We start from the raw sequence: 22,980 nt of genomic DNA, 5'->3' as shown, positions 1-22,980 counted from the left end.
GTTTAGGGATGAGTGGGTTTAAGAGATTAAGAGTTTAAGAGTTTTTAAGAGTTTTAGCCAAATGCATTATAATATAGTATAGATATATATATATATATATATATATATATATATATATATATTAGAAGGGTAATCGTGCAATGCATCGAGCCACATCTCGATTTCAATGTTTGGTTTTATTCCTTTTTTATGTTGATATACTACAGTTTTATGTAGTTTTGAGAAAACGATAATGTTTTTATTTTTGAATAAAATAGAGATTTAAAAATAACATAAAAGTTTGAAAAAAAATATATCAGATATTAATATCAAATTAATTATTTAAAAGTTCTTGTTTCTTTGTGTAATTTTTTTAATGAAATTTTTTTTATTATAATTTAATTTAGGTTTAGTAACGAATTAATTTAATTTATGTTTAGTAATATAATCTTTTATGAAGATAATATTTAAGTATTTTTTTTAGATATCAATGATTATCTTAATTATATTTTAAATTTTTTTATATTTAAAATATGATGCTTATCATGTATTTGATTATTTTTATCTACAGTTAGTTACACGAATTCAAATATGAAGCTTTAATAAGTTGTACTTATATAGAATTTACTTGTAATCTTGAATTTTAAGTAATATGCATCAACAAACAGTACTTCGTGTATAAAAAATGGTTTTTAAGAGTTTTGGTCAAATGCTTTATAATATAGTATAGATATATATTAAAAGTGAAAATAAAAAGTATTTATTTTCAAATTTGATCCGATCATCCATTGGATGGATCCATTCCGATTAATATCGGTTGGATCCAATCTTATCCGATGTATATCCAATAAAAATGTCAAATTGATGGAACTGAATTGATCCAGTCAATTGAATCGGTTATCTAATGTTAATTGGATAGAATTTGTTGGGAAAATCTAACATCCAACGAATAATTGGATCGATTCGATTCCCCACACATTTATTGAATGTCAGTCGTTGAACAAACCTGTTTTTAAAGCCCAAAACAAACAAATGACATATGCATGGTCCCACGTATTTCATCTTGTTTCGTTGAAGTACGGTCTTGAAAAGAAAAAGAAGTCAATGGCAAATTTTATTTAAAAAAATAAATAAAAACAAATATGCGAATTAAAAGGAGGTTTAAAATTCATTCATATACACCAATCACATAAAATATTTATGGAAATGATAAAAGTTTATTTTTTATTATTTGAATATTAATAAAAGATTATAATAATTTATTAATTAATATAAATATTTTATATTTAAAAAAACAATCGAAATATTTATAAAATTAAATATTTATTGAAATATATAAACAGTTGAGATTCATTGGAAACCCCTTTTATCCTACTTTCTTTAACTGTTTAGTTAAAAAAACATCATTTAATATAACACATACTCTAACAATTTTTTCAGTAAATTACGTTTTTCGTCCTTCTCGTTTGTTAAAAAATTCAGATTTTGTCCCTATTGTTTCAAATATTCAGTTTTCATCCCTATAGTTTATAATTTATTTTTATTTCCATGAGTGCAAAACACTACCTTTAAGTACGACGAACTGAAATATAAATGAAATATCCTTAATTATCGAAAATAAATGATTCATATTGGATCTCACGGTTATCATAAACTACAAAATTCTCAGTTGAGTAGAACAGGTTCAGTTATTAGAATTGTCGGTTGTTTTAAATTACAATGAATGAAATTATTGGCTTTTGACTAATGGTTTCCTAATCAAACATTAAAGAAACTATTATTTGACTATGATGAAATGTTGATAGTAACAATAAACTATAAATAATGAAACAAAAGTTATTTGAAAATGACAATATAAATAATTCATCCTGCTCGTTATTTTAAGGGCAAATTCCATGAAAAGGTAATGTATTTTAACTTGATTTATGTTGTGAGTAACGTACTTTTAAAACTTTCATTTTGGTATCGAAGATGTAAAGTTTTAAACATTTAAGTACCCGAGTAACCAGTTGAAGCATTAACCGGTTATCATGCTGATGTGGTATCCAATTCAGTTTTATTTGTTGACGTGGTTAGTGACGTGAATTTTTTTAATCTAAATTTAGTCTTCAACCAGTTATTCGGGTAATTAAATGTTTAAAACTTTACATCTTACGTATTAAAATGAAAGTTTTGAAAATATGTTACCTAAAATGAAAATCAAGTTAAAGTACGTTACTTTTTCATGCAATTTGCCCTTCTTTAATATATTTTTATAAATATCTAATACTAATTTATTTATTTTTTATTATTTCAAATTAAATTTTTTGATTTTGATCTTTACTTTTGTTTGTTTGTTTATAAATTATATTAGATAATTTTTTTTAAATAAATTAGTAATTAAATATTTTCATTAAATAATGTTTTATAATATTTTTTTTTGAAGAGAAGTTATTTGGAGTGGTTGGTTAAAAGGATAATGTGATATATAATGTATGTGTTCAACAAATTATAATTTAAATAATTTTTTATTTTATTATAAAAATATTCAAACTGAACTGACGAATGTATATGAAAACCAAACCGAATAGATAACTTATCATAAAGATTTTTCAGGGTTATTATAGTTTTAGTATAATGTTATCACTTATCAGTAATAAATCTGAGTTTGGAAGGAATAATTTATCTGAGTATGTAATTTTGTATTGTCACACTTGAGGGAATAATTTATCTGAGTTGTCATTGATTAAGGAACAATTAGTAGCCATGTTAGTGTTGTAAATAAAGAATGTTGGTTCTCCTTTTGTGAGAAAAAAACCTTAGTCCCCCTTCGATATCTATATTGGTTGGAGAAGGAAACTAAGGTTGCCTTATAAAAGACTGAATACCTCATCTATCAAATGTATTTTAAAATCGTGAGTTCAGGTATAGACAAAAGCAGACAATATTTGAAATGATTAGCCTCTGGAAATGTTACACCAGTTATATCATACTCATCTGATGCAAACTCTATTCAGCTCAATCATAAAATGTCAACACGTTTGGTTAATTCAAATCTGGTACTTGAGTTTTCGCCATTACATCACCATGAACAGCAGAATAGGCTTGACACTCATCTCCACCTTTGCCATCTGTCGCTACCAATGTGATACCACTCATCTACACTGAAATCTCCTTACTTATTTCTTTATTAAGAAATCTGATCTTTGTCCTTTAAAATAAAAAAAACTACAGAAAATACAAACCCAATACACTGAATCCACATTATTTAACACTGTGTAGTTCCCAGAGCTCACGTACCTTTATCTATACTATATTGTAAAGCATTTAATAAAAACTCTTAAAAATCATTTTTTATGCATGAAGTACTGATTATTGATGCATATTACCTAAAATTCAAGATTACAAATGATTTTGTGTAAGTACAATTTATTAAAGCTTTATTTTTAAATTCGTGTAACTAACTGCAGATAAACATAATCAAATACAGGATAAACATCTATTTTAAATATAGAAAATCTAAAATATAATTAAGATAATCATTGAGTTTCTAACCGAATGTTTAATTATTATCTTTAATAAAAAATATATTATTAAACCAAAAATAAATTACTTTGTTATTAGACCTAAATTAAATTATAATAAAAGATTAAATTAAAAAAGTTACACCAAGAAAACAAAAACTATTAGATAGTTAATTTGATACTAATATCGATTTTTATTTTTATTTTTTATGCTATTCTCAAATTTATATTTCATTCAAAAATAAAAATATTATCGTTTTCTAAAAATTACATAAAATCGTATTATATCGATAGAGAAAAATAATAAAAACTAAACATTTAAATGGAGATTTATCTCGCTGCGTTGCGCGAGTACCCTTCTAGTAATCTCTAACTCTTTCAAAAAACATAAAATTAAAGTAATATTTAAAAAATAAAGTATTGTTACCTAAATTAAGACAGGTCTCGGTTTCACTCTTAGACCCTCTTGATTAGTCTCGGTTGTTGAGTGAGACTAGTTGGTGTTGCCGGTTGCGGGTAATCAACTTTTTGTAGGTTGGTTTGATGTGGGAACGGTTGATATTGTCGGTAATCAACTTTTTGTTCAAAAGAAACGAAAAAGCCTAAAGATATTGAGAACAAGCGAGAGATGAATGGCGATAACCGGACTTTGTCCAGGTAATTAGAGGTAATAATCAACCTAAATGTCGAATTGTTTCATGGCATTCTGAACTCAGCTCACGTACTGCTTTAATGAACGAACAACTCAACCCTTGGAACATACTACAAAGTACAACCCCAAGTGGCAAAGAGCCGACATCGAGGTGCCAAAACTTCAGATGTCAATTAGATCTTGAAAATATTATTGAACACTTGATATAAAGTCGCATTACCTTACCGGATGAATATGATAAAGACCAAGTATCTTATCCGGTAAGAGCCAAACAAGGACCAAAAGTCTTACCCGATAAGTGGCGTCGATGACTCTTACCACTTGCATACGATGTCATTTTGGTGGTCTAAAATCTTAACTTGTAAGTTATTAACAGTGTTAAATTTTACCGATAAACGCTTATTAGGTAAGTGTTTGATAAAAGAACCCTAATTATTTAGTTTACTAATTACGAGAAATATTTTCTTCAGATGTCAATCAGATCTTGAAAATATTATTGAACACTTGTCAATTTATGAAGCTGGCAGAGATGTGGGTATTGGATGCGATCGCAGTGCGTTCCAGCCCTTTTCGACGTTTCAATTAAACTGCTCGTTTTCTTCCCCATTTTCTCCTCAAAATCAAATCGAAGAGACGTCCTTTTCTTCTCTGTACTCTCTCCTTAGTCATGAGCCTCTTCGGTCTCGGCAGGCAAGACACCTTTATTCAGTTCTGCATCGTTGAGTTTTGAGGATTTCAATCAGATTTTTGTTGATTTTTCTTATGTGTATGATGATTTAAGATGCATTGCGTTGACTTTCTTGATCTGGGTATCTCTAATTCATTGTGATTATGATCAGTTTTGCCTTTTTAGATTGAGTTAATGCTCAATTACTTCTTTTACCTTCCCTTCGCTCCAAAAAGAATGAAATTCGGTCGGTATTGATTTCGTTTCAACTTGGAACGAATACCAAGTTTTTGATAAACTAATCGAATACACTAAAATTGATCTCATTCACTGAAAAAAGACAAGGATATCCATATGAATTCTGAAATTGGGAAGTCATAGGTCAGGATTTGATTCCTTTCGGGATTGGGGGAGTTTGTGTTTGGAATATTAATATTAGGGATCATAGAGTGCTGAAGCTCATTGGGACTTGGAATAGTTGTGATTTGCTAGCTTAGATGATTTGCCATAGAGGATTATTTGATTTGGGTATTTGTTGAATCGTGTGAAATGATTGGTTTGATCAAGTTTGGGGGAAAATTTATTGTAAAATTGTTTATAATTGGATCATGAAAGTAATTGTCTAAAAAGGGGTTTTGGTAGTTGTGACTTTTGGCTCACCATATGACTGTGGAAATGCTAAAGAAGTTTCCAAGATGATGATGCAGTTTGGTCGTTCTCTCTATTACTGTATTCAGTTTATTATAACCTGTTTGTTGAAATCATGTTGGAGTTCTTCACTTCCAAATTGTTGCCCATGTGCAAGCCCAAGTATGAGATGAAATGGGTTGAAAGAACTTTTAATTAGCACATTAGTGTAATATTTTGCTTGTATGTTGGTTTTGATTGCCACTTTTATAGAAGTGAGATGTTTCTTTTATATAAGATGTTACTCATTGTATTCTGATGGATGTTAGCAAAGGTTGAATATAACCCATCACAATATCCTAAAACTCATTTCTTTTAAATTATTGCATCAAGCTGTTACGTTCTTGGAACATTTCTTAAAATGTCTAACCACAAGGACTAGAACTATAGAACTCCCAATTTCCAATCATTAGTAGAAAATATTAGCTATAGAATTCCCATGAATTGTTAGTAATCATAATTCTATAGTTGAAAATGAAGATATCAAGCTGCACTTGATATCACTTTCCGTCTCAAAAGATTTTCCATATAACCCATTGGGGGTTTTGGTTGATGGATCCTTTGCAGCTTCTCTTGGGATTCTGCATAATAATCTTATAACCATCCAACTCTATCATATGCTAGAGAGTGAGATTCACAATGAATAGTACAAGGACGTACTCCTTACCCTTGAGGGCCAGCTCAACCGGCAAACAAAGGCTAGGCGCCTAGGCCTTGGGGTTCAGGAAACATCCTTTTCACATGACCAAGCAAACTCTAGGCCTTTTGGCCAGCAGACATGGCCTCAAGTACCGATTGCACCTAGTTGTATTCAAACCTTTGGCTTGATGTTTCATGAGGCACCAAGTGACCATAAGAATGTCATTAACCCAACTTGTTGGAATTCGATAAGTGTGGTATAGATGTATTTAGTGCAGAAATGAAACTTTTCATGTCCACTAGAAATGACGGTTGGATATTGACATTTCTTTTTGAACATTAAGGTTTTAGATCTTTGTTCTTTCTGTATGACCAGGCATTATAAACTTCAGTTGTCATTCTTTTATTGTTTATATTTCAAAATGGCACGCTTTATTTAGTTCTTAGTAAATAGTTATTGTTATTGTGGCAATTTTTGACAGGAATCAGAGGACATTTCGTCCAAAAAAGAGTGCACCCTCCGGGAGTAAGGTTAAACTCTCTCTCTCTCTCTCTCTCTCTCTCTATCTCTATTTGTGGCGATTGATTTTATGAGAAATTATTTCTTAATATTGCAATTGAAATATGTCCTTTTTTCACTGCAAAAATTAGTTTTTTAGGGATTTTAGCATCCACCATTACAAAAGAACAAGGATTATTGTGGCTAAAGTTGCTGCTAGTTGCCTTGATTCGCTCGAATGACTTAGAGGCAAATCCATGTCAGGTCCTTTGATTAAATGACCTCCTGTTACGTTTTTCTAAAGCCATGATCTGTAGACATGTTTGAGAACGTCACTAATTTACATAAGAATGTTGCTCTCATACACAAGAATGCCTAGAAACTTGTCAGAAGATAAGGGATTAAAAAAAAACACTTGTCAGGAGGCCATTCAGCTAAATTACCCAATCCAAGCCACGTCACAACCATACAGTTTTACTTCCAAGAACGTTTGTAGTTTCACTATGTTTTCGTTGTTCTGATTTGTGCTAGTGCATTAGTATACCAACTATTAGATGAAAATTTCCTTCAAGCATGCACTTACATAGCTAATACTTACCTTTTGGTTTTCTATTCGTATAGGTAGAGGAAAATCTTGAAATTTTCATTTTATTTTACAGGGGGCACAACTAAGACAACACATTGATGCTACTTTGGGTAGTGGGAACCTAAGAGAAGCCGTGAGACTTCCTCCTGGGGAGGATATAAATGAATGGCTTGCCGTTAATAGTTAATCTCCTTCTCTTTCTCTCCTTGTGAGATCTAGAATTTTGTAAAGTGAAGAGTTTAATGCTGTGTTTTTAGCTCTATTAGCTTTACAAGAATGTGAATTTCTCCCCCCATTGGACGTAACCCTTCCTTTGAAAAAAAATCGACAATATTGTTAGATTACCACATTGGCTAGACTTGGACCATTTCACTTCCTATATATGTTGTACCCCCTCCCTAAGGGCTCTTTTGGAAAGTAATCTAATATTCTCCAAGGTATTAGAGCCAAGGCTACCACTCTAGGGACTCAACTCTCCGGGCAATTTGTACTCGTCTAGCCCCCTCTCGACACTCTGGGACAATTTGTGCCCGTCTAGCCTCCTAGGGGCATGTTAAAATCCTACATCAGTTAGACTTGGACCGTTTTTCCTCGATATACGTTGGAACCTCCCTTCTCTCAAAGGCTCTTTTTGGAGAGTAATCTAATGGGGTTCCACATATTCTCACAAATATCGTGGAGTAGTTTATGTTTCATGATGAATTTACATAGTTCAATCATACAGTTATTAAATATACAGTGGTGGTCCCTTTATAACTGCAGCGTTATAATGAATGGGACTCTGAGTTCTTTTGACTCATTTGTCAAAGTTATAGATTGTCCATGAACTACCTGTGGATGTATGCTTTGGCCAATTTTTCCTCTCCATTATACCAATATGCCCACTTCAAAAGAAGTGTGCATATTTTTTTATTGTCTAGATTGATGCAATGATCTTCATTATTTGAATCTAAACGAAGGTGGTTTGATTTCTGACTTGGATTTTTTTTATTTTCAGCTGTGGATTTTTTCAACCAGGTGAATCTTCTTTATGGCACCCTGACTGAATTCTGTACACCGGAGATTTGCCCAACTATGACTGCGGGTCCCAAGTATGTCTTAGCGATATACTACTACTTTTGCTATCACATCATCTCCTGTAATCCTATAATTTTTAAATTTTAGTAGTCTGAATATAAATCTTCAAGATTGGTCTTTATGAACGCCGCAATATTTTCAATTTTGACCAAAGCATTGAAGTTTGTGTCTACCTATATAGCACAAGCAACAGTTCATTATTTATTAAGATATAGGATTCCTATATTTACGTTAATATAACTTTCAGGTATGAATACCGATGGGCAGATGGTGTGCAAATCAAGAAGCCTATTGAAGTCTCGGCTCCAAAATACGTTGAGTTCTTGATGGATTGGATTGAATCACAGTTGGATGATGAATCCATATTTCCCCAAAGGCTTGGTAATCTCTTGTGTTCTACTTTATGTCAATAATGCACTCCTAATACACAGTTTTGTTCTTAGGCTCCCTTTAATGCATGAAAACTACAACAGTTCCCATTTTCTAACGTCACATCCATATTAAACATATAACAAATATTCAAATAAAATCATGTCACTGAAGTTTGTGCACATCTCGACTAATCCCATTGGGCCCTAAAGTTAACAGCCAGGCAAACTCACTCTCTCTGGTGGCCATGGGGCACTTGAATTGTTGACGTTTGAGGAGCAAACCCAAGATCTTACCAATTGAGCTACCCCTTAGGGTTAAGCCAAGGAGACCTTGGTGCACTGGGGTTGCACTTTGGTGGTTAGTTTCTTGGCCATTGTGAATGAGTGGCACCTTTGGCTACTTATCTTTTGGTTTATAAATTGTAACAATCATTTTGACATACCTTGCAGGTGCGCCATTCCCCGCCAATTTCAGGGATGTTGTGAAAACAATATTTAAACGTTTGTTTCGTGTATATGCTCATATCTACCATACACACTTTCAGAAGATTGTGAGTCTTAAAGAAGAAGCCCATCTAAACACATGTTTCAAGCATTTCATATTGTTTACATGTGTAAGTCTTCTCCAAACTCATCAACAGTCTTTTGTATTTCCTGCTACTGTTTAATTTAAGCCCACTCTTAGTATAAAATTAGCATTCATAAAGGGCATTGTTGGAATTTTCCTATTTGTACTAGTCTATTTAGAAGTGAATAATACCCTCAATGAATACCAAGTGAAATGCCAATAATACCCTCAATGAATGCTAATATTATACTAATCTGTATCTAACAATATATATATATATATATATATAGGAAGGTTTACATGAGAACTACAAAAATTTTGAGAACCAAGGAACATATATATTCATTGATGCATATAGACTATCAAAATATTTCGTAATGAATATATTCATCGATACCTATCTACTATGCATGTAAGTATATATGCATTGATGCATATAGTCACTGAAATTCATTAGCATACATGCATCAATGAATATATAGGTTCTCCAGTTCTTAATTTTTTTGTGATTCTCAGATGAACCACCCCCCATATATATATATATATATATATATATATATATTATTTATCTAATAGCCATAGGTTACTGAAAACAATAGTGTTTCTATACGCAGGAGTTTTCATTGATCGACAAGAAGGAGCTAGCTCCACTTCACGAGCTTATAGATTCCATCGTCACTTATTGAAAAACATTAGTAACCATTAAACTATGATTTTATTTGAGAATTGAATAAGGGTGGTGTGGTTACAAATGTTGTCGTTGATGTTATCTAATGTAACTAGTATTGTTTACTGGCTTGTATGGTTTTTAGTTGATAATGCATAAGTTTCAAACAAGAATGGAAAATAAGGTGTTGTGAACCAAGTTTTCACCCTCATCTTATGTTTGATTTCATTTTTAGCCATTCCTGCATTTAAAAGAACAAATATGATATCACATTGGTTTTTTGATCATTTTTTCATATATGTGATCATTTACGGCCCGGGAATAACCTATTTTTCCCTAACGGGCCTAATATCGCAGACCCAAGCCCACACCTAAGCCCAAGTGGGATTGATAACTTGTTCATGCCTACCATTTAAATTGGGAGTTGGGAAACCATCCAAAGTTTTAATTAATTATATAATTATAAAAATACGAATAAACTGGGTGAGTTTGTCCACAAAGTTTTCACCCTCATGTCCATCCATTAATCTTAATGGGTCAAGTTCATGTTTGTCCATTTTTTTGAAAACAATTGTCAAAGCCCACTTTTCTATTGAACTAGGTTTAACAGGCCATCCTGTCTATAAACAACTGTTGTTAGTATTGTGGTCTTGCTTTGAGTTCTAAAATTTGATATTCCTGAAGAGTCTCTCTACTCATGTCCAATCAAGAACAAGATTTAAATGATAAAGATAGAGGGAGACAGATTCAAATAAGATGGTACAAAAAGGGTCAAATCACATGATTTACACTAAACTCATGTGTAAAATCACACATAATTATGCAAGACCTAGGTCATGAGCCAAGTCTCCCGCACACCTTTATTTTGATCATGTTCCATAATCAGATGTAATTTCAATGCAAAATTGACATGTGATTTGACCGTTCTCGTGTTGTTGTCATGTTCTCCTTTGATCCCCTCTCTATATATACATATACCGTTTCATAATTCAGTTCCAGTTCAAACTCCATCCAACCAAATGCAGTACCAATTCAATTTAATAAAAAAAATATATATCAGAAAAAAAAGTAGATGGAAAAGTACAAATTGAGAGTGTCAAATCTACACCTGATCTTATGCAGATAATCTGCTACTACATCAAAAAAGTTGAAACTTCAACACAATTATAATTGCTCATGAAATCCATCATCAGGTGTCATATGCAGCATTCTGAACTCACCCTTCCCAGACCTTTTATCCGCTAAAATGTATGATCCCGCCACACCAGCAAGAACCAAGAAAACAAGCCCAAATATCTGCAAGTTAGCCAGCAACTGCCCGCGAACCTCGTGATCATGAGAGGAACACGTGATTTCATTCAAGTTGAGCTTACACCCAGTTGGCATCATGGGCCCATAGAGCGAAAATGCCGTTTGATAAAACCACAGGCCTTGAAGGGTTATAGCAATGCCGCTGCACAGATCAGCAGGGAGGCTTGTGGGCACGATGGCCCCACAAACAATCGACAATATGCATAGGGATACGAGTAGAACAAGGAGGAGATGGTAGTGTCCCTCTAGACCTTTGTGTGTCGTTGAATGAAAGAAGAATAAGAGGTATTCTGCACAGAATGCTGTGGCTGATATTAAGCACAGAGCGCCTTCTGGTAACGGAAGGAAGCTGAAAATGACCAAAAAAAGGTCAAAAGTCAAGAATTTTAAAATGTAGAAATCTTGATACCGATATGCATTAAACAACAGCATTGATATTGGCTATAACGATCATAATGTTTACTTTTGCATAACATAAATCACGAGGGAGAAGATGCAGATAAGAGAAAAGTGTACGAGATCAGGTTTGCATACATCCCACCCCCACACCCCACATCCGGGTGCGATATACTGAGCTCATTTGGTTTGGTTTTATGTAAATTAGTGAGTGCTAGGTCTGTGGTTCAACTCTAAGACACCACCCACCTGCCTATGGGACCTTTAAATTAGGCGTATGACCTTCTAAAGTCTTTTTTAGTTCGATGACCTTTAAGCAGCCTGCCTCTAATTCAAAACAGCTTAGCTATACACTACCTATACATACATATAGGTATACTAGCTAGCTATATATATGCATAGTTATATATACACACACATGTAAGCAAATAGACATATGCACATATATACATACATTCATATACATATACATATGTATCGTCTGTATGCAAGCTATAATAGAATGAGTTCTATATTTATCCGTATACACTTGTATGCAATAGATAGTAATCTGAGTGCATCAAACAACAAGGGTGTGCCTCAGACTTGTTCAAATGAAGTTATCCATGCCACTCTGCGATCATAAATTGTTTCATTTTCATAGAATTACAAGATACTTGAAATAAATTGAAAAAATTAACAAAAGAACAAATATTTGTCGGCAAAATGCAAAAGGGTATGCACCAAAAGTAGTATCTAATGTGCTTTGCGCGTATAGATATGGATGTCACATTCATAACATGATAGACACACGTTAGAAACCATTTACGTGGTAGTGGGTCCCACTTAAAGTTACAAGGCATGGCAGCTACTTATACTATCAATATGTCATGTACAAATAGACATACATTTTGACATTTCCCAAATTAAACAGGTTACTTTTCAACTTAAAACTCTCATTGATCCTAAACTTAATAACACTTGCTACAAATTCCAAAAACTTTGATCACAATTGTAACAGAATTCGACATTAAAAAGTATAAGCGATGAATAAAATGAATGGAAGAGCAACTGTGGATGATAAAGACTGACCTGGTCTTTTCAGAGAGCAAAGCAATGATACTGAAGACAAAGAACATCAGAAGCATTCCACCGTGCTCAAAATCATTCATATGATGTGGGTTCAAGACACCATTAACAAAGAACTTAAGGTGGGTCGAATATAAAAGCTCTATACACATATCAATAAAAGCTCCAACTGCTATAACATAAAGCTCCAAGTACTTCAATTTCCCATTGAAACCTGGAACAGGATTCCAAACTCTAACTCGAAATGATTTCGGGTCTGCTGCATAACGGACCACTGTGCACCATATATGCCATACACCAACCACAAGAAACAGTGTCCCTGGAACCACATGTCCAGCAAAAGATCCCATTTCTCTGTATCTCTCAACACTAATTCTGTACCCTAAGCTTTTCAACTTTTCGCCCTCAAGAATTTTCTTCAAGAATTGCAAAAAAGAGCAGGGATTTGAGATGGGTTCTTTGATAATCGAAGAAACAGATTGCAAGATGAAATTATTTCACCCTTCTCTCAACCAATTTTAGGAATCTTGAAATACCCAAACCAAAGATAGCTATCAACCTTGTTTCTTTCAAGACTTTCAGCCCATTTAATCAATTCCTGTTTCAACAAATTGAATTCTTTAGTCAAAAATTCCCCATGTTATTATCACTTAGAAGACTTCAGGGAAGTTTCTTGTTGACATTTGATTATTAAAAGTCAACCCAGTACGAAAATAAAAAATGGAAGCTTGAAATCAAGAAACATACAGATCTTTAAAATGAATACCCACAAAACTACCGATTATTACATTACAACTAGGGTAAATTCTTCACGCATTGTTATTATTGCGCAATCGAAGAAATCTCATAATAGCTTCGTGTACATCAGGCCAAAAGTCAAAACTATGGCCAAAAGAACAAAGGGAATCTTGAAATCAAGAAACAAGCAGATCATGTAAATCGAAAACCCATCAACAAAAAGGTGATTGATTACATGAACGAGGAAATCATGAAGTTTTGAAAAGGGAAATGAACTTACACATGGGTAATATCGAAAGTGTGATTGATACTTGTTTATGATTATGATTACGATCCAAAAAGCTTTACTCAAATCAAGATTGCGAAGATGGGTATGAAAGAAAAATGATTATGGAGGAAGGAGGTGGGATCGGGATGATAGCCTTCTGTGCAAAAAAGGAAAACCGACAAAAAGAGAAATGGCAGCTTAAAAGTTTTCAATTATGGCTGCCCTCTCACATTTTGATGTGTATTTCTTCTAGCAAATGGTGTTTTGGGTCCCACGCCTTCGTTAGCCCGAAAACATTTACTTCTGGTTCCAATTTTACCGGTTCCAACTGGTTAGATACGGCAGAAAGATCATAATGCATATTTACATGATATCATGAATGATTGGTTTAATAATTATTGAATGGTTTGGTGCAAAATTAAATTAAGTGATCAGAATGATTAAGAGACTTTTATGATATAGTGTAAAATGAAATATAATTGTTTGATAATTGTGTATAATGGAATTAGGGCTCTTAATGGTTAAGGAGATCCATGATACAAAATCATTCAGATGGTTTTGGTATCATTAAGAGGCAGATTTTTTTATCAAACAAGATTCACCTCTTAACGATTCAAAGTTGTCTCTTAATGAAATTATTAAGAGGTAAACAAACAACCCCTGAGACAATCTTTCTTGATTGGCTCTTTCGGTGACGGGTAGAGAATTTTTATCGAGATATGCATTTTTAAGATGAATCAAAGACTTGTAAAGTCGTGTGGAAGTGTTTGTAGCAATTCCACCTTTTCGAGAGAATTTTTAAGTTTTTTTTATTGATTTTGATGGACTTTCATTTTGTATTTTTGTTGATTTCAAATGATTTTTTTGATTGATCTTCATCGTATTTTTTAATGTCGCGGAGTACCCCTCAAAGTTACTAGGATGCATCTTTCATACTAAAAAGGTAAACCTATGAAAATCGGTTGAGCGGGTGTACAAGACCCTGCTCAGGTCTTCATACGTTCATCCCTGAACTTTGTCTTATGGTTTACGGATTCATTGGAATCTGACATAATTCAAGGGTACTGAAATGACGGATTCCTTTGATGAAATTTTGTTGGTTTGTTTAATCAACAAAGTCCATTCACTGAGAACAACATAAATCCAGTTGGGAAATTAAATCTATAAGGTCTTGTTTGGTTTGTAAGACTGGATGAGATTTATGGGGTTTTGGAATTTAATTTCATTCCAATCTCATGTTTGGTTTGAAAGATTACTTATATTTGAAATCCCAGATTCCATTGAAATCCCACAAACATGAGATTTAGAAAATCTTACAGGGATTGTTGGTATTTCGTGAAATTTCACAGGATTTGTGTGTATTAATGTTTTAAAATATATAGAAAATGTTTGCTTTATAATAATCAATTAATAAAAGGGTAATTTAATTTTATATAATTAGTGATAATTTTCTTTTTATAAATTATTTATAACAAAAATGGAATTCAAATTCATCTCAAATGTTACAAACTAAACACACCAAAAATTTCAAATCCACTCCATCCAATTGCATATCATTCCACGAAATCCAAATTTCTCAAAATCGTTCCATCAAACCAAACGCCCCCTAATTCTTTATACGTTTTCATGATTACGGTAGATCAACGTCGATGATCGCAAGTAGACTTCCAATTCATGTTAAAGAAACATGATGTGTATTTGATGTTATTAAACGAATGACGAAAGATCATGTGAGAAAGAAAGTTAAGTTGAGAAGCATAAGAAGGGTGTAACACCCTAAAACTTAAAACATTTCATACCACTTGAAATTTCCATAAACATAAAGTGGCTTAAAACGATGAAGGGAAAGTATAAAATTCAAGAACTGAGACATGAATAACAGCCTAATAATCTATATATATATATATATATATATATATATATATATATATATATATATATATGGAGAAACCAAGGTTGATGACTTGGCTTCTCCTAAGGGTTGAAAACTTATTTATCTTTTTTTTCATTCATCCTCCTTTAATCTTTTTTTTAATTTCACATTCTAATTTTTATAAACATTGATTATCATTTATGTTTGCATTTAACACAATCTTTTNATCTATATATATATATATATATATATATATATATATATATATATATATATTAAAGGAGAAACCAAGGTTGATGACTTGGCTTCTCCTAAGGGTTGAAAACTTATTTATCTTTTTTTTCATTCATCCTCCTTTAATCTTTTTTTTAATTTCACATTCTAATTTTTATAAACATTGATTATCATTTATGTTTGCATTTAACACAATCTTTTCATTTTCTCTAACTCTTCTTCATAAATTGTTCATCATTCAATCTCTTTTTTTCCATCTCCATCACTTGATTTGTTTTCATTTCATTTTTCCCATCTCTATCACTTGATTTGTTTTTTCATTTTTATAAATTGTTATTTTTCACCAGATCTATTTTCAAGTTTATTTCGAGAAGACCAATTCAGGTATGCGTTCCTTTCTATTTTTTTGGGATTTTAGAATTTTGTTTTTTTTTTACTTTTATCTTCTATGATTTTCCTAAGTTTTTTCAATGAAATGAAGAGTTTGTTTTTGACGCACTTTTAGAGTTTTCATGGCAACAATGGTTCGATTAATCGTCTGATGATAGAATCTTGAAAGTATTACAAACCATAAAGTAGTCTCAACAAATTTCAACATATTTTTGTAATGGTTATCTTTTTCAAGTATACTTTGAGAAAACTAATGTGTGTATATATTTCTTTTGACTTTTGTTGGTATTTTTTAAGTTTTTATGTTACAATTTTTCATGTAGCATCACCAAACTTCAACATGCTCTTTTTAATGGTTATATTTTTTTTCCAGGTTTATTTCGAGACAATTATTCCGAGTATGCAATTCTTCTTAATTTTGTTAGAATTTTAGAGGTTTTCTTTAACTAATGTCTTCTACATTTTTCTTAAGTTTTTTTTCCCAATAGAACCAACAATATGTTTTTAACAATTGTTTTAGAGTTTGGTTGACAACAACTACTCCTCATGGAATATTGAGAAACCAAGTTTAATGAAAAACCATTTTTCATATTCATCTTTTATTTTCTCATTCTTATTTWACATTAAAATGTTTTCAACATACAATTGTTGAAACTTTTTTATCAAATTCTATTTATTTTAAAATATTTTCAACCGCATTAATCGTTAAAAGATTTCATTTTTGTAATTTAAATAATATATATATATATATATATATGTATTAAAAGAACAACCAATAATTATAAGGTGGATTCATATATCAAAGATAATATTGATTCTTATTAGTTTAATATATAAATATGATCATCGACTAATTTAACTAACTTCAATAATTTTAAAAAGGATTATTGTCACCATGCAACGCATGGTGTCAAACACTAGTATGATTTAAAAAGGAACTAGATTACAGTCGGGTGTTATTCTATCTTCCGATTATTCAACATCCACTACAGTGTTTCCCAAAACGTCATCAACCAAGTCCCTTAGGCGGTTTTAGATCCGCCACTAGCAAGACCTAGAAATCATATAATCAAGAACAAGTGTTAGGCTTAACGGCTAGTGAGATCACACACAAAAATAACTCTTAAGGTAGATATGAGAAATAAATTGAAAGTGTTACCCGACCCGCGGTAGTGGTACAATACCGTGTACCACAACAAGTTGTCCCTACCTGGGCATTATACACAGGAAATATCTCTCGATGTCAGGGGAGACCCGTTTCCATCAATGTTGCGGGAACACAAAAGTATTGCCACATAATGATGTCATTGGGACTACACCTCAGGTTCATGGTTTTAGTGCACATCCCATTCATTAAATATTGTTTAATACGTCTGATTAAACACCCCTAAATATTCGGTTTCTTTTATTTTCATTTTCATTAATTACTGTTTAATACGTCTGATTTAGAGGTGATCATTTGCGGGCACAAGTTGGGGCTAGGTCGGGCCTAACTTGTTTTTTTGGTCCAACAAGGTCTAATATTGTAAATCCAAGCCTTTTTTTTGGGGCTTGACAACTTGTTACTGCTCGCCCTATAAACGTGCTAATGGACCTCAAAAGTGTAACTATTAATTAACAAATGTGGAACCAAAAAGTAAAGGAAAAACACCTCTGCAATTAAAAACTTTAAGCAACTACCGACTCTATCAATTGTTGATCAATTAGAACTTTTGACATAAAAATGCTAACAAAAATAATGTAGAGCCTTTTCGGTTCTCAAGAAAAACCAAAGAGTTTTAACACTCGTCCTAAAACTTTAATAACTTAATTTTAAAATATACTACTATAATTTTAATTAATGGTAAAAAAATATTAATTATAAAAGATAAACGGGTCGAACGGGTCTGTTCATATTTGACTTTACATTGTCCATGTTCATCCGTTAATTTTAACGAACAAACCTGGACCCGTTTATGGATTGTCTAAACCCGTATTTCTAGCGGGCCGGATGGACCGGGTCTAACGGGTAGTCCCGCCATGAACAGCTTGGTGACCGATTAAACACCCCTAAATAGTCGGTTCACAAAAACCTCCAAGATTTTCGTTTTCTCCGTTATAAAATAATCGTTGGAGATAGGGTTTCCCACCGTTGATTAAATTATGAGATGATCCAAGCACCCAAAGGCGCATGGTGGTTTACGACCTCCCACAAAATCAAACCAATCATAATCCACCGTCACGCACATCGGACCACTCGCCGGCCAACATCATCAATCTGTAAATCGGTGACAGGAGATAAGTTTTACGTCTACCTACAAACACAATGTCGTAATATAACAAGCATACGTATGTAAAGAAGTATAGTTTTGACTTGCACTTTAATTTGCAGGCGGATTTTGAACTTATATCACAATTGATCAGCGAATCAGTGGAGTGAAGAGATATAGGGAGAAAATTTCTAGTCGGTTTGAATATGCAAATGTGGGATATATGTGTAGGTTTTTGGGGGTTTGCGAGCAATGATGGCGAACATTGATTAATTAAGGATCAGAATAAAAGCTCCAGATGTCGATTTTGAAGTTAATATATGGCGTGTGGATGGTGCCGTGAAGAGGAAGATTGGAAATCTTTCGTTCATATGCGGTATTTGGATCGGTGAGTCGGGATCGCGAGCGTATTACAAGAGGAAAGAAGTATGTGGATGATATGGTAATGGCTCATCTCGTTCATTTGGATCGATACTGAATGCTGTTATGCATTGTGATTGTGTTTTGTTATCTAGCATTCATGATATTGGCATTTCTTCTAGATCATTAAAAACGATGCCTAAGAAGCAGATTATAAGATCAGACATGATGAATTTTAGTTTCTTCATTGCATTTAGTTGTAAGAACCAGGTACACCATATCAAAATCATAGCAAAAATCCCTAATAAACTGGAATTGGACAATCAGGATTTTCTCGAAATTTGAACAAAATGTGATTGCAATGTTGCAACAAAACATAGATTCGAAGACAAGTAGATCGTATAGGCAGATTCCGCTCATGGATTCAGTCGTCAAGCTGATCAAATTGGACAGGATTAATGAAACTTAAACACAGAAGATAGCATATTTGTGCCACATTCCTTTCTCAAGAATGCCATAGATCCTCATAGTATGAGGAGGATCTAGAAGCAACGTTTCAAGAATCATATGGAACTTGGTCATTTTGAAAAGCTCTCAGAGTAGAGAAACAGAAGAAAAATAACCAAAAAAGTAAGGAACAGAATTATATTTCTCATGATTGTGCTTCGGTAGATTGATCTAGTTAAGTCACATGTTTTCCTTGTGTTCTTTCTCTTGCATTTTAGCTGCTGATTCATGTTCTTACCCATTATTCATTGTAAACTCCGCTACTTAGGGTATTTGTGTGCATAAATTGTGAGCTTGTTCCTTCAGACGATCTTAGTGTATCATATTTGAAGTGGATTCAATTCATTGTTTACCCTTGGATTGCATTTGAAATGGAAGAATCACAAGAAGAATGGGACTAGAGAATTTTTAACTGTCTGAAGACATAATTGCTTTGAACTCTTATCCATTGTTCATCTGGCTCGAATGACAAATTTGATTTTCTTTTGAGATGTCTGAACGAGTAACAGGTGCTGCAAAGTATTTCCAATTTGGAGCGAGTAATATGCTATTTTTCCCAAGTTAGAACCGGAACCAGATGCAGATCCAAAGTCAGAACCAGAGTCACAGCAATGATCTCGAAAGTGGTTGGCTTTCATCCTACTCTTCTTAAATTTTTCTTTTTAGTTGCCAGAGGTTGCATAATTCTTTTGTGCCATCAGCGTGTTAAGATCAATAATGGAAAACAATAGAAGATTGTTCCATTTCCTTAGAAAATGAATAAAGAAACGTGAAATTGGTGTGCAAATAGTAGTTCAAATGCAAAGCCTTCGTCTTTTTAAGTTTAGTGACAACATACATTATGATCTGGCACAGAATTCCTACTAGTTAAACCAATCAGGTTGCTTTTGAGCTAATAAACTTCACAAAAGCACCCAATGCACTCACTGAACTAGCTGGAAATCCACTCTGGAATTCTTTGCTAAGTTCCTTTGCCCGATTATGCACCTTTTCATCATCCATTAGTCTCACAATTCCTGCTGCTATATCATATTTCTTCAACTTTCCTGCCCGCCCCTCCTCGTTAGCACCACTTGATATTATGTACCCCATCTTCAGATGGTTGGCCACCAGTTTCGCATTGTCGAACTGATCACCCCGGATCGGCCATGCCAAGATAGGTACCCCACGGCCAATCGCCTCAACGGTTGAGTTCCACCCACAATGTGATAAGAAGCCACCGGTAGATGGGTGGCTCAGAATCAACAGTTGTGGTGCCCATCCGGTGATGATCAAACCTCTCTTCCCAACTTTCACGTCTAATCCCTCAGGATAATACCCTTCTTCTTCTTCGGATTCGGTGTCCGTTTGAGCTGCCCCCAAGAAGGATCGGGGAATGCTGGTCTTACCTGAACCCGGTTGGATCACCCATATGAAAGGCTGGTCCGCCTCTTCCAAGGAGTTGGCTAGTTCTTTGTACTCTTCGATTGTGGGTCCAACCTCACTCCCAAACGAGATATAGATTACTGATCCATATGGCTTCGATTCTAACCATTCGATCACCTGATCTTCTGTGAAATTCGATTTGTGGTTCGATCTCATCTCATGATCATAGAGGATTGAACCGGCTGATCGCCAAAACTGCTCAGGTAGCAGCGGTCCAATACCCCAGACCGGAAGCTTGGTTTGTTCAGCAATGTAATCGATGAACAAACGCTCGAGATTGTCACAAGTATTGATAAGCAAGGCCACCGAGCCCTCAACCTCGTCCACCCAACGTGGCTTGTGGCCTGGTGGAGGCGGACCACCACCTCTCGGTCCAGCGGGCGGTCCGAACCTCATGCTATGTGGTGACCCTACGGGATGACCTGTAGGCCGGTTTGGTCTCTGAGACCTTCCTCTTGGACCTCTACTTAGATCCGCAAAAGTGACGGCCATTTCTGTAGGTAATCCAGGAAGCACTCGGGTCTCACCGGGCTTCATATCTCCTACATGGGCCTTCCATCTTCCGTATTCCATGGCGGCAGCGGTTGCACCGGAAGTAAAGAAAGACACCACCGGAATCTGGTGATTTACGAAAATATCCTTGCTCCAGCTCATCATGACGTCCATCACAACACACGTGGGCTTTACTTCAGACCTTGCGGACAGGAACGACTCGATTCCCTCACCCATCTGCAAATTCTGGTGACGGAGAGGGTTCCCCCTAGGAGCTGATGGCGGAACCTCCTTCCCAGATTCGGATTCTTCAACAGTTTCCGGTGGCGGTGAACCGGCAACGGAGATGTTAACAACATGAACGAAAGAGGAGTGGTCGGAAAACGTGGAGGGAATAGATGAAGAAACGTGAGAAGGGATGATTAGGGAGATATTAAAGTTATGGGAAGATAGTTTCCTGCAGAGCTCCATAGCTGGGAAGAGGTGACCTTGGCCAAAGAATGGTACTAAAAGGATATCACCACGGACTGCTTCCATGGCTGTAGTTTGAAGCTATCTGTTCTTGGTATGAGTTTGGTTATTGAAGATATAGATGGATATATAATATATATTGAAGGTGGTGGGAATGCAGTGAAATTATATGATGGAGTAGAGAGTCAAATACTTACTCAGGATTTGATGCGTGTCCTGATACACGTGTTGATCCCTGTGTCCTTTTTTCTTGAATAGGTAGTCAAATGGTAACCGTACCTTGTGGGAAAACCGAAGCCGCCCAAGGTAGAATTAATTTCTTAAAATTCAAAAATATTAGTTGCTGTACATGTTTTTTAAGCATGTTACTCATTGAAATCTTTATTCTTTCCCTATAATCTTTCTAATCCAACAAACATCTTTAGAATCTATCTTTTTTAAAAAGTAGATAGTTATTATTGATTGCATATTTAATAGGCGGTTTTCACTCCGTATTTCTTATAATCACCGTCAACTTCCCTTCCCCAAAGTTCGGTTGCTTCTCTTTCAAGGTAAGCTTTAACCTCATGGGTATCGACCATTGCTTCTGATTGATTTATGGTATGTATCAATTTTTGCTTCTTTGTTTTTTACTCATTACGTATCGATTCTTTATGGTTTCTTTGTTTGTCTTTTTGTCGGTTTAGGTTTACTTCCCCAGAGCTTGATTGCTTCTCATCCTCAAATCTTGATTGCTTCTCTTTCAAGGTAAGCTTCAACTTTATGGGTGGCTGTATTGATTGACCATTGCTTCTGATAGCTTGATTGATTTATGATTTGTACCGCTTTAAACTCTAACGTCAAGCATCTTAATTCAAAACCTAGGTTTATCCGGAAATTTGTTCATTCAATTATGATATTTTTTGTTACAATCAACTATCTTGATGAAGTTAATTAACGACGGAACATGATGAAGGTTGCAATCGTCATCCACAGAAAGGGAGTTGGGAACCGGAGGAACATGTAGAAACATTTGAAGTCTTGAAAGAGACCAAATGACACACTATAGAGATGTCAATGCAAATGGTAGTGCTTTTTCTATGATCAATAGTTGGGAGAATCATTAAATTCTTATCATTCCATGATTAACTTAATTTCGATTTGTGTTACATACTAAATCGAAATATATTTCGCTGCATTACGCGGGTACTATTATAGTATAAAAAATAACCATAAATAAACCTAAGGGTGCGTTTGGTATGCAAACTATATGGGACGGGACGGGACAAAAAAAATAGTCCCATGTTTGGCATGCCATGGACAA

General features: G+C 34.0%; 2 protein-coding genes and 1 pseudogene across 2 annotated transcripts; 1 reads left to right on the top strand and 2 right to left on the bottom strand.

The window, feature by feature from the left end:
- The first annotated feature begins 4,632 nt into the window (after positions 1–4,632).
- Positions 4,633–10,091, top strand: LOC112528295 (MOB kinase activator-like 1A). Its single transcript, XM_025139294.1, has 7 exons — positions 4,633–4,824; positions 6,610–6,658; positions 7,286–7,394; positions 8,210–8,303; positions 8,537–8,670; positions 9,111–9,274; positions 9,843–10,091. The coding sequence occupies exons 1-7, from the start codon at positions 4,802–4,804 to the stop codon at positions 9,912–9,914; spliced, it is 645 nt and encodes a 214-aa protein (XP_024995062.1). The 5' UTR covers positions 4,633–4,801; the 3' UTR covers positions 9,915–10,091.
- Positions 10,092–10,894: 803 nt separating this feature from the next.
- LOC112528368 (transmembrane protein 45A) lies at positions 10,895–13,869 on the bottom strand. The gene is made up of 3 exons (XM_025139385.1): positions 13,689–13,869; positions 12,674–13,268; positions 10,895–11,555 (listed from the first exon to the last, which is right to left on the bottom strand). The coding sequence occupies exons 2-3, from the start codon at positions 13,018–13,020 to the stop codon at positions 11,060–11,062; spliced, it is 843 nt and encodes a 280-aa protein (XP_024995153.1). The 5' UTR covers positions 13,021–13,268; positions 13,689–13,869; the 3' UTR covers positions 10,895–11,059.
- A 5,860-nt stretch (positions 13,870–19,729) lies between these two features.
- LOC112528036 lies at positions 19,730–21,782 on the bottom strand (annotated as a pseudogene).
- Between the last annotated feature and the right edge of the window lie 1,198 nt (positions 21,783–22,980).

This window comes from Cynara cardunculus (assembly GCF_001531365.2).
Source record: "Cynara cardunculus var. scolymus isolate 2C chromosome LG 15, CcrdV1, whole genome shotgun sequence".
NCBI classification, from domain to species: domain Eukaryota; kingdom Viridiplantae; phylum Streptophyta; class Magnoliopsida; order Asterales; family Asteraceae; genus Cynara; species Cynara cardunculus.
This window is presented reverse-complemented; position numbering and strand designations above follow the sequence as displayed.